We start from the raw sequence: 12,790 nt of genomic DNA, 5'->3' as shown, positions 1-12,790 counted from the left end.
CTATGATTTCCACTGATACACCCACTATCAGATCCACTGGCGCATCTACTGATACACCCAATATCAGATTCACTGATACACCCACTGATACAACCTCTATTAGATCCACTGATACACCCACTGATACACCCACTATCAGATTCACTGATACACCCACTATCAGATTCCCTGATGCACCCACTATCAGATCCACTGATACACCCACTATCAGACCCACTGATACACCCACTATCAGATCCACTGATACACCCACTATCAGATCCACTGATACACCCACTATCAGACCCACTGATACACCCACTATCATATCCACTGATGCACCTACTGATACACCCACTATCAGATCCACTGATACACCCACTATCAGATCCACTGATACACCCACTATCAGACCCACTGATACACCCACTATCAGATCCACTGATACACCCACTATCATATCCACTGATACACCCACTATCAGATCCAGTGATGCACCCACTGATACACCCACTATCAGACCCACTGATACACCCACTATCAGATCCACTGATACACCCATTATCAGATCCACTGATACACCCACTATCAGACCCACTGATACACCCACTATCAGATCCACTGACACACCCACTGATACACCCACTATCAGACCCACTGATACACCCACTATCAGATCCACAGATACACCCACTGATACACCCACTGTCAGATTCACTGATACACCCACTATCAGATCCGCTGATATACCCATTATCAGATCCACTGATGCACCCACTATCACACCCACTGATACACCCACTATCAGATCCACTGATACACCCACTATCAGATCCACTGATACACCCACTATCAGATCCACTGATACACCCACTATCAGATCCACTGATACACCCATTATCAGATCCACTGATGCACCCACTATCAGACCCACTGATACACCCACTGACGCACCCACTATCAGATTCACTGATACAGCCACTATCAGATCCACTGATACACCCACTATCAGATCCACTGATACACCCATTTTCAGATCCACTGATGCACCCACTATCAGACCCACTGATACACCCACTGACGCACCCACTATCAGATTCACTGATACACCCACTATCAGATCCACTGATACACACACTATCAGACCCACTGATACACCCACTATCAGACCCACTGATACACCCACTATCAGATCCACTGATACACCCACTATCAGATCCACTGATACACCCACTATCAGATCCACTGATACACCCACTATCAGACCCACTGATACACCCACTATCAGACCCACTGATACACCCACTATCAGACCCACTGATACACCCACTATCAGATCCACTGATACACCCACTATCAGATCCACTGATACACCCACTATCAGATCCACTGATACACCCACTATCAGAACCACTGATACACCCACTATCAGATCCACAGATACACCCACTGATACACCCACTATCAGATCCGCTGATACACCGATTATCAGATCCACTGATGCACCCACTATCACACCCACTGATACACCCACTATAAGATCCACTGATACACCCACTATCAGATCCACTGATACACCCACCCTGATACACACACTATCAGATTCACTGATACACCCACTATCAAATCCACTGATACACACACTATCAGACCCACTGATACACACACTATCAGACCCACTGATACACCCACTATCAGATCCACTGATACACCCACTATCAGATCCACTGATACACCCAATATCAGATCCACTGATACACCCACTATCAGATCCACTGATACACCCACTATCAGACCCACTGATACACCCACTATCAGACCCACTGATACACCCACTATCAGATCCACTGATACACCCACTATCAGACCCACTGATACACCCACTATCAGATCCACTGATACACCCACTGATACACCCACTATCAGATCCACTGATACACCCACTATCAGACCCACTGATACACCCACTATCAGACCCACTGATACACCCACTATCAGATCCACTGATACACCCATTATCAGATCCACTGATACACCCACTATCAGACCCACTGATACACCCACTATCAGAACCACTGATACACCCACTATCAGATCCACAGATACACCCACTGATACACCCACTATCAGATCCGCTGATACACCCATTATCAGATCCACTGATGCACCCACTATCACACCCACTGATACACCCACTATAAGATCCACTGATACACCCACTATCAGATCCACTGATACACCCACTATCAGATCCACTGATACACCCACTATCAGATCCACTGATACACCCACTATCAGATCCTCTGATACACCCATTATCAGATCCACTGATGCACCCACTATCAGAACCACTGATACACCCACTGACGCACCCACTATCAGATTCACTGATACACACACTATCAGATCCACTGATACACACACTATCAGACCCACTGATACACACACTATCAGACCCACTGATACACACACTATCAGACCCACTGATACACCCACTATCAGATCCACTGATACACCCACTATCAGATCCACTGATACACCCACTATCAGATCCACTGATACACCCACTATCAGATCCACTGATACACCCACTATCAGACCCACTCATACACCCACTATCAGATCCACTGATACACCCACTATCAGATCCACTGATACACCCACTATCAGATCCACTGATACACCCACTATCAGATCCACTGATACACCCACTATCAGATCCACTGGCACACCAACTCATGCGTATATTGGCACACTCACTGATACACCCACTGATATATGGATATGAATATATTGGATACTATGTGGCTTAATTGTTGTTTCTCCAGAACACATCTGTACAGCTGAAAATTGGTGCCCGTGATGGAGATCAGGGTAGTTCCAGACCAGTGAAGATTAAGATAAAGAATGGTAAGTACTTGTTTTACGTATAGTTTAATGTTGCTGAGGGAGGTAATGAACAATCAGGCTGCGGTGGGCCAGCTGGCTAGGGCTCAAGGCTAATGATCCAGCAAGGTTGAGGTGTCGGGATCGAGCCCACCTGTGACCGGGTGTAAAAACCTTGGTGTCAACTTTGTGTGCAGACTCTTTCAGTGTTGTCACAATCCCTAGTGTACAGTACACAGCCCTGTGCACTTAAAAGAACCAACGAATCCGTTGGTATTTGACCAGATGGTGGCCACATGAATACGTGCAAACACCTAGTTACGGGTACAGCAAAGTGCAGTGAACATGGACAAAGTACTGTGACTATGTGTCCCAGTCCACCCAGCTGTGAAAGGAGCCTAGTGGCTGCAAGAGTTGTATACTCCCCAGGGAGTTGAGATTGATAATGCGATGTGCCGTTGAGATTGACATCCTATGAGCGAGGGGAAAAATACCAGCGCCTTGAGCATGCACTAGTGCGTGGATATGTGCGCTATATAAATATCCTATTATAATAATAATAATAATAATAATAATAATACCCCAAGGGGGAGGAGTTATTGAGCATTTTGTGGAAGATCAGGCCTACACCTATCTTGGAATGCAAGTTCGAGACAAGCTCCAGAATGCCCAGATTCAAGACAAACTTCGGGCCGAGTATAAATCTCGCTTAAAGAAAATCTGGACATCAGAGCTAAATGCTCGATACAAGGTCAAAGCCACCAATACATTTGCTGTGCCAGTCCTTTCCTATTCCTTTGGAGTAGTTGAATGGACAAAACAAGACATCCAGAGTCTTGACCGTCTGACCAGAAGGATCATGTCTAATAACAGAGCCCACCACCCTCGTTCCTCTCTTAACCGTGTATATATGCCAATCAATTCTGGAGGTCGGGGTTTGATTAATGTGGAGGGTCTTCATGATAGAATTTTATTGTGTACTTTTGCACATATTTATTTATTAGATGATCCTCTGGTGATGCATGTGAAGACTCATGATGAAAGCAAGGAATTCCACAGTTATTTTAAGCATGCCAAGGTAGTTGGACAGAATCTGAAATTTGAGGTTGATTTTGTTGATGGCGATGTACTGCTGGACGGTACAGTGATGGGAGTAAACCAGGTGAAGTCCTTCACCAAGTCTCCCCAGAGTCGGTCTTTTGTGGAGAAGCTTTCTGAGAAGCCATTGCATCGTGTGTACATGCAGTGTGTTGAACAGAATAGCAATCCCACCGACTCCTTCGCCTGGATGAAGTCGGCTGGTCTTAAATGTGAAACTGAGGGCTTCCTTTTTGCTGCTCAGGACCAGTCACTTCCCACTCGCAATCGCCTAAATGTGACTCTTAAAGAAAATATCAATATGAAATGTCGACTTTGCAATGAATTCATGGAGACTGTCCAACACCTTGTCAGTGGATGCCCTTCCTTGGCACAAACATCATATCATAAACGACATGATGGCATGGCTCGTTGCTTTTACTACCGTCTCCGACATGCCTGTGGCTTTGACTCCGAGGTCCATCCATGGTACGACCCTGAACATGTCCAGGGCGTCATGGAAAATGATGCTTTCAAACTTATGTGGAATAGGCCCATATACAGCCTCAGAAAAATCCAGCCAACAAACCTGATCTTGTCCTTTTTGATAAAGCCAATGAATTTATTTTTATCATAGAATTTTCTGTCCCTTTTGACACCAATGTGATTGGCAAGATTAAGGAAAAGCATGATAAATATGCGGACCTCGCCTTTGAAATGTCTCGCTTGCATCCCAAGTACACTGTCGTCAGGCTCCCCATTGTTCTTGGTGCCCTGGGTTTGGTACCTCCTGATCTCTTGGCGCAGATCAGGAGAGTGCCCGGGTTCTCCACCGCGAGGACAGCCCTTCTGACACTTTGGGTAATGCAGAAGGCTGCACTGTTGGGGAGCCTTCATATTCTCCGGAAAGTTCTTGGTGGGTTCGACTAGGCAGCGTTTCCTGGGAGAAGTCCCATTCGCTGTCTGGGCTGCGTGTAGAGGGGGCAAGGGCCCTGAACTGATGATGAGCCTTACCAGCCTGACTGTGCCAGGATCACCCGAACCCTCTCTGCTGCATACGATCTTTAATCTGTAAAACATGATAATAAATCAATACATGACCAATAGTTATTATTTTAAATTGTATTGCAGATACTGTTGGTTTGTTGTTGATATTGAGAGTCTTGTGTTGCAGATACTGTTGGTTTGTTGTTGATATTGAGAATCCTGTGTTATGGATACTGGTGGTTTGTTGTTGATATTGAGAGTCTTGTGTTGCAGATACTCTTGGCTTGTTTCGTCTCGGGCCATCACTGCCGGACCCTGATGACAGCAGTATCTACCGTGCTGCTGTCATTGTCAATGCACCCATTGATCGAGAGACCCTACTTGGCACATACAGGTTCGAAGTTGAGGTGAGCAGGTTAAACAAACAGTGAAGCTGTTGGTAGACCAGGCAGTATTCACATCTCTTTGGATCATTGTAATGTCATTTCATATATGAAAGGAATTATTCTTAAAAGATATTTAGAAACTGTTGTTATCATTTTGGGTTCCCTACTGTATAAAGATGACCATTGTGATACAATGTTGAAACATTGCTTCTATATTCTAGTTTAGTCATGCTAATTATTACAATCTTTGTTAATATTTGGATCTCTTGATTGAGTACCACAGTTTCTATTTCTGTTTTGAATATAATCTGTTAAATTTACCTTTATGACACAAAATATTTTATATCCTAGTGGAGAACCTTTGCATACCCTAAAAACAATTATCACTCAGTGCAATGAATTTTCATAAAAATAACATCATGCATAGTTATTGCTACAAAGATCATATATTTGTTTAGGCTTTGTTTATGAATATATGTGATTCTTTCACAAGAGAACATAATGCATCCTACCAATTCATGAAAGGTAATTTTTTTATTTTTTGCCAGGAAGGGATGATTACGTGTGACAACTTCTTGATATTTGCACATGTTCATTTCAGCAATTCTCAAGACCATTCATCCACTTGGGACTAATAATTTATCAAAGCTTCTTAGTGATGGTTTATAATTTAACATGCTTTTAATATCTCAGCCCAGCATTTAGAATTAGTCGTAATATTATCTTTCCAAAAGCATGATACTCCCTATCAATCTCGACTTTGTGTGTTTCATGTAGGCTGTGGAACTAGACAATGGAACAGAAACAAATGCAAGGCAAGACTCCTTTGTTCAAGTGGACGTCCTAGATGAAAATGACAACATTCCCTCATTCTCTCAATCAGTGTACAATGTCACTCTTGCGGAGATAGACAGTAACGCACAGAGCAACTTCCAGATCCCTGACCTCGACATACAGGTTACAGACAAGGATGATGTGAGTTATCACTGGAATACATTTACTTTTAATGGCACTATTTCACACCTCACTTCTCTAAAAATGAATAATGCATTTCTCTGTATAATACTAACTATCAGACCTCAGGGAAGCTACCATATGATTTATTCGAAAAAAATTAAGTAACAGAGAATACTAAATGATATCCCCGTGTAATACCATATTTATGAAACGAATGAGTGGTTTGGTATCTAATGAGCGAAAGCGAGTTAGATACCAATACCATTCACGAGTTTCATAAATATGGTATTACACGGGTCATAGTTTAGTATTTTATTTATTATTCGCCCAACATTAGCAAAATAATATCGAGAAAAGTACTTCTTTCCAAAGAATTCAACAAGTGTGATGACTCTCAGCTTTTCACAAGTCAAGCAAGGTCTAATATTATTGTGACAGAGGTATTAGCATTGTGACGTGATAACTGTAAACCAGTTTTACATCATACGGCACCACGTGAAGTTATTACACAATGTGTAATAACATTTTTAAATTATTAAACATTCTAAGATGCCTAGCGGTTAGAACAATCGAAAAAAACAAAAACATTATCAGACAATAAAGGTATAGTTTTTTGATGACGTAACAATTGAATGACGTTATCCCGTCACTGCGCCATTCTAGTGTGCCCCCTCGTAATCGAACCATTTTACATTACGTCACAATGAAAGCGACGTCACGATGCATGTCAGTTGTCATCGCCTCGTACGGCCTCCTACAGTAAACTACACCGTTGCATCCCGTTTCTTGGTTTGCTGTTGCTTCACCCAGCTAATATCACTGGTGGAAACATTACGTTTATGTTTTACGACGGTTAAAATGTCTGAGTTCGTCAGTTTTCAGCGACCCGGTAACGTTCGCAATGTTTACATTCCCACAATGCAATCGCGGGAATGTCGCTTGACTACTCAACTTCCTCTGGATGTACTGATCTAAACTTACGTTGGTAGTAGAAATGCAACGTTCATATTGCCCTATATGGTTTATGTTAATACCAGATGTATTTAAAATAATTCAGAGAAGATATTTAATCCGACCGTAAACCGTCATCAAACTGTTATGATTTGTTTTTGTTCTGGTAACGTTCGTCTTAACGTAGGGGGCAGACACATCAATAGAACAGCGCGCCAGTTAGCCCTGTGCGAGGATTCTTAATTTAGGTCACAGACACCGTCGTTTGTTTTCTGCCTTAAATTAATCGTAATTATCCTTAGAAAGTATTAAATTTGACATCTTAGAAAAGAAATACAGTTCGCCCTACCACCATGTATAGTGTAATAAAACACTCTTTCGCCCTGAACTATTATAACGTTAAAGCACTCAGACGCAAGCGTCATCTTGCTTTAACCATAATAGTTCAAGGCAAAAGTATGTTTTATTACACTATATATGGTGGTAGAGCGAAGTGTATTTCTTAAGTGATATCTTCAACGGGTGAGTAATAATTTAGATTACAACTCCTTTGGAGGCAGAACTCAATCATAGACAAAAATGTACGCGCAACTTGTGATTGAAACCTGTTCAGCAAACACCGACAACACTGTGTGTGACAGGTTTTATTGTACGGAGCATCTGTTTACATTCCATATATGGCAAGTATTCTCTGTTTGGAAGCTGTTTGCCTTAAAGTTTTGAGTATCAATTTAAGGCAAGTTGTACGGGATAGTAAGTGTGTGATTGCATCAATAGGAAGCTAAAGGTAGTGCATATGCCCCAATATATAATATAGGCGAAATTGTGTGAAGTTGTGCTTTTGTATTATTGATATGATTGCTGAAATGTATATATGATAAATTTCAATTCAGTCTTATTTTTGATGAATAACTCCTAGCTTAGTATTTATTTATTTATGTTTGTTTCAGCCCAGCAATGCCAAGTACACTGTGGTAATAGTTAATCAGTCACGAAACACATTCAAGATCTTCCCAGAGAATGAAGTGTCTGGGAATGTTGCTGTCAACCTGCTTGTCATCGATGCCAAACTGCTTGATTACGACACACCAAGCCTGAGATTCCAGAGAGTTGTTGTGAGTGCGAAATGTCGGCAGAAATTCTGCTGTTTCCCTGAACTTAGATGTTTTTCAGTTATCTCTGAGTAATTGTAGTTTTCATGTACGTAAAATCAGTGGAATAAATATTAACCTGATGTATTTGTTCTGTTTAAATCAGCTTGAAGCTCGCGAGTCCGATGCTAATCCCAAAACCAGCACAGCAACTGTGAACATCTTCCTCCAGGATCTGAACGATAACTCCCCACAGTTCACTTCTTCTCAGTATAACTATTCTCTACCTGAAAATGCACCAGTGGGACAGTCCATTGCTACAATACAGGTATTGCTTCCATAGTCTTGGGCACCTGCCCTGGTTCCCAGCTTTGTACAACCAGTAAGAAACATCAACAGTTGTCAGTTTTGTAGCATTTCAAATTAACATCATGATTTGAAAAGTTCTTTATTGCACATATCGATTTGGTTAAAGTAAAATTCAATGCACTCTTCTTTTACAGATGTACCAGAATTTATCAGAATTATAAATCAGTTTGAATTTTTGTATCTTTTAGGCAATTGACAGAGATGAAGGTGAAAATGGAAATGTCACGTACACTCTACGAGGAACTGGAAACGACCAGTAAGAGTGATTTAATTTAACTTAATGGTCAAAATGGCTTCACAACTTCAGTGGGGTGGTGGGGTAGCCTAGTGGTTAAAGCGTTCACTCATCACGCCGAAGACTAGGGTTCGATTCCCCACATTGGTACAGTGTGTGAAGCCCATTTCAGGTGTCCCCCGCTGTGATGTTGCTGGAATATTGCTTAATGTGGCGTAAGACTAAACTCCCTCACAACATAGGTATAAATACAACTTTTTTCAGTGATATATCAAGTATAGTTTTAGCTCCTCTAACTGAGCTCATCTGACCAAATTTATGTCTTGACCTGGGTATCACTGGTGTCAGCCTCATTATTTAATACAGGAGGAAAGCCAGAAGTCAAGATGCATGTCAAGATGTTTACCACAAGTTTGCTGCTGACAAATGCACAATCATAGGTTTCTGATGTGCTTTTGTGATTCCACCATTAGTAATAGTGACACAGCTATCTGTTGTCCCACAATCTGTGGGAGTGAGTAAATTAGGTTTTCTACGCTTTTAGCAATATTCCAGCAATAGTATGGCAAGGGACACCAGAAATGTTTCTTCACACATTGTACCCAAACGGGGAATTGAACCCAGGTCTTCGGCATGAAGAGCGAAGGCTGTAACCACTGGGCTACCCCACTGCCCCTCCCTAAAATTTTGAAGCATTAATGCTGGCAACAACTAAACAAGTTGTTTCCCTGATTATAATATACTTGATGTTTCATCTTTGACTGAGAGATTCAACACCATGATATATAACCCATGCCCAACTTTGTGGTTACTTCTATTACAGGTTCTTGATGGATCCAACCACAGGGTCCCTGAGTCTGAGCAAACCACTGGACTATGAGACACAGAGGGTGTTTCAAATTCTTGTTAATGCTAAAGATGGTGGCAACCCTGCTCGCGAGACCTCAAGAACCCTCACCATCACAGTCGGAAACATTAACGATGAAGCTCCAGTCCCAGAGAGAGCTGTTTATCAGACATATGCACAGGAATCGTCACTCATCCTCCGCCCAGCTGTAGTAGTAAAGGTAAATGTGCTGATAGTTTCGGCTAAAAATGGTGAGGTGAGGTGAAATTGGGTTTAACGTCGTACTTGAGAATATTTCGCTCATATGACGACGTGCATGCATGTGTATGTGTATGTGCAGCTGCTTGTACTAGCCCAGACTGAAGCTGGTTTTATAGTGCTAGCCCACTGAGATACCAAGCCGCAGTGAAGCATGAATACCCCACTCAGACACATTATACTGACTCCGAGCCGACCAGTCCTTGTTGTACCCATTAATGCCGAACGCCAGGCAGGCACAAACAAGTACCATATTTTAACGTCTTTTGGTATGACGCGGTCGGGGATCGAACCCACGACCTTCCGCTCTCCGGGCAGACGCTCTTACCACTACACCACGGAGGCGGTCCGGCTAAAAAAGTCTGACCCAAGATTTCACATGTGAGCTGAACACTGTGTGGCATCTAGTAGTGGAGCGTATGGATCATACATTGTTGTACATAAGGATTGTATGTACCTGCCAACCATTCTTTTGAAAAATGGCTTGGCAGTGCTTTGCTCTGGTTGAATAATCAAGAATTCATATATTTCTGTTTCTGTAAATGTAGTGGCATTAAAATTGTCCTCTGATGGAACTCCTGATCTGAAGTTGGTTGCCCTGTTCATATGACCTAAGATGTTAACCCTGTCAGCAGACTGACATGGTGCAGATGTAAGATGTACAGACTCTTCCTGCTAAATAGATCAAATACTTCTTCAGGTGATAATATTTCTAAGGAGCCAAACTAATGGAAATATATAGTTGTTTCGGTTTATCTGAATCTTGATGAGGCCAAAGAGTTGTCCTGTATGTAAGCTGTTATTTGTTTCCAGGCACGTGATAATGAAGACACATCTGGTGTTATCACATACAGGATAATAGCTGGAAACACACGTAGCAATGCATTTCGTGTGGACGCGAATACAGGCAATCTCACTCTTGCCACCCGTATTGACTATGATGAAACACCAAGCAATGGACGGTGAGTGCACTGGGTGGTATATTGAAGGAATATCCACAGATACATGGTCCTTGTCCAGACTTGTTGGGATGCAACATTTTGCCCAGACAATAACTATCACAGTTCCTCTTGCATTATTATTATTACAGTTCCTCTTGCATTATTATTATTACAGTTCCTCTTGCATTATTATTATCACAGTTCCTCGTGCATTATTATTATTACAGTTCCTCTTGCATTATTATTATTACAGTTCCTCTTGCATTATTATTATTACAGTTCCTCTTGAAAGGTTATCAGAGCATCATTGAGATTCCAAGGTAGAAATCCATTGAATATTAATAAAGAGGTTTCTTTATGTGTATTTAAATAGCCTTTAGAGTTTCAAAATCTAAAAGAACAAGCCATCTGACTATTTTTTTAATGTTTGTCTACTTTAGTGGTTGAGAAGAAGAATCTGGTAGGAGCTGCTGTCACTACAACATGAAGGGTTTGATCACATGGAAGTGAAATATTACATTACAGGTGGACATTTGTAAAATGAAAGTGGATATTGAAGTGTTGCTTCCTTTTCTGCAGCTTTGAAGTGGTGATCCAGGCTTCTGACAATGGCAGCCCTCCACAGTATGTCAACATGACGGTCAGGGTGGACGTACAGGTAAAGTGTGTCTCACTTCTCTATCCCTGTTGGTGCTTCTAAACATTTAATGTAATGGAGATTTGAATACACTGGGACTAAACCTCAGTATGAACAATAATCACCAAGTTATGAATGGTACCTTTTGGTGTTTTGAACTTTTGACTTTCATAAGAAATGCTTACACAGGAACAATATCATATCACAATAAGTGATTGCAGAAAATTCTTGAAACCAAGTATATGATGATAAAGATGTTTCATTGAAACATAGCACGCTGATTTGACAAATTTAAAAAAACCAAATTCTCACAGTAACCTGAACATTTGTCATTTAAATGATATAAAAGACAAGCCTGTAGTATGCATTTGACCGCAAATAACTTTGAAGTGCATTGATGTGGTTTATGACCCTCCTTGCTGTGTGCTCAACCTGCAGTGTGTGTCTATTTGTTTATATTTGAATATCACTTCATTATTTAGGAAGTATTTGAATATTCAGTTGGATTGATAATCACAATGATTTTAATTTCTATCTCTCAGGACGAGAATAACAACTCACCAACTTTCATGATGGGATCATATTCTGCCAACATCAGTGAAAACGCCCAGCCAGGTAAATGGCAGAGGTCAACCAGGCCAAGTTATGTCAGGATCTGGTGGCTCAGGTGTCACTGCTGCTCAGAGTTGTTCCCCTTGTGCCCCACTGGTCTGTGGTTAGAATCACGTATTGGTCCCAATGAAACTGCTATATTTGTCTGCACCACAACAGAGTAATAGGCAGAGCTGCGTCTCTTGTACCATTAATCCCATTCATATACATGATTATTGGTTTGTTTCGCCCAAGTAGTACTATATAACCTGCATTACTTGAGGCTTTCCCCATTCTGCTGACACCAACTGAAGGGAGTTTTTTTCACATGTCTCATCCTGATGTCACTCACCCCTACATACTTGTTATAAGGACACTTTGATCTGATTGTGAAGTTTGGTATTTATGTAGAACAATGCCTTATAGTGACTTTCTGATGAATTGGAAACACCAGAATGTGGTTTTGAAATACATTCTGAATTGTTAGTACACTAACATTAATGAAATTACATAGTTATATCTTTTTTCTAAAAATGTGAAGAAATTTTTTTGTGGTTCACTTGAATGGAAGTTTAGTCTAATCAGGTAATTATGCATA

At 41.4% G+C, this 12,790-nt stretch overlaps 1 protein-coding gene across 1 annotated transcript in view; it reads left to right on the top strand.

Annotated features, from left to right (window-relative positions):
- Nucleotides 1-12,790, top strand: part of LOC124259634 (cadherin-23-like) — a 34,410-nt gene that overhangs the window by 4,059 nt on the left and 17,561 nt on the right. The window contains exons 3-12 of the mRNA XM_046693805.1: nt 2,808-2,889; nt 5,203-5,336; nt 6,093-6,290; nt 8,174-8,338; nt 8,481-8,642; nt 8,872-8,939; nt 9,742-9,985; nt 10,837-10,985; nt 11,544-11,622; nt 12,144-12,216. Of these exons, the coding sequence (XP_046549761.1) occupies nt 2,808-2,889; nt 5,203-5,336; nt 6,093-6,290; nt 8,174-8,338; nt 8,481-8,642; nt 8,872-8,939; nt 9,742-9,985; nt 10,837-10,985; nt 11,544-11,622; nt 12,144-12,216 (1,354 nt within the window). The remainder of the gene's footprint in view (nt 1-2,807; nt 2,890-5,202; nt 5,337-6,092; nt 6,291-8,173; nt 8,339-8,480; nt 8,643-8,871; nt 8,940-9,741; nt 9,986-10,836; nt 10,986-11,543; nt 11,623-12,143; nt 12,217-12,790) is intronic.

This window comes from Haliotis rubra, unplaced genomic scaffold (assembly GCF_003918875.1).
Source record: "Haliotis rubra isolate DU_JTF1 unplaced genomic scaffold, ASM391887v1 Scf730, whole genome shotgun sequence".
NCBI classification, from domain to species: domain Eukaryota; kingdom Metazoa; phylum Mollusca; class Gastropoda; order Lepetellida; family Haliotidae; genus Haliotis; species Haliotis rubra.
This window is presented reverse-complemented; position numbering and strand designations above follow the sequence as displayed.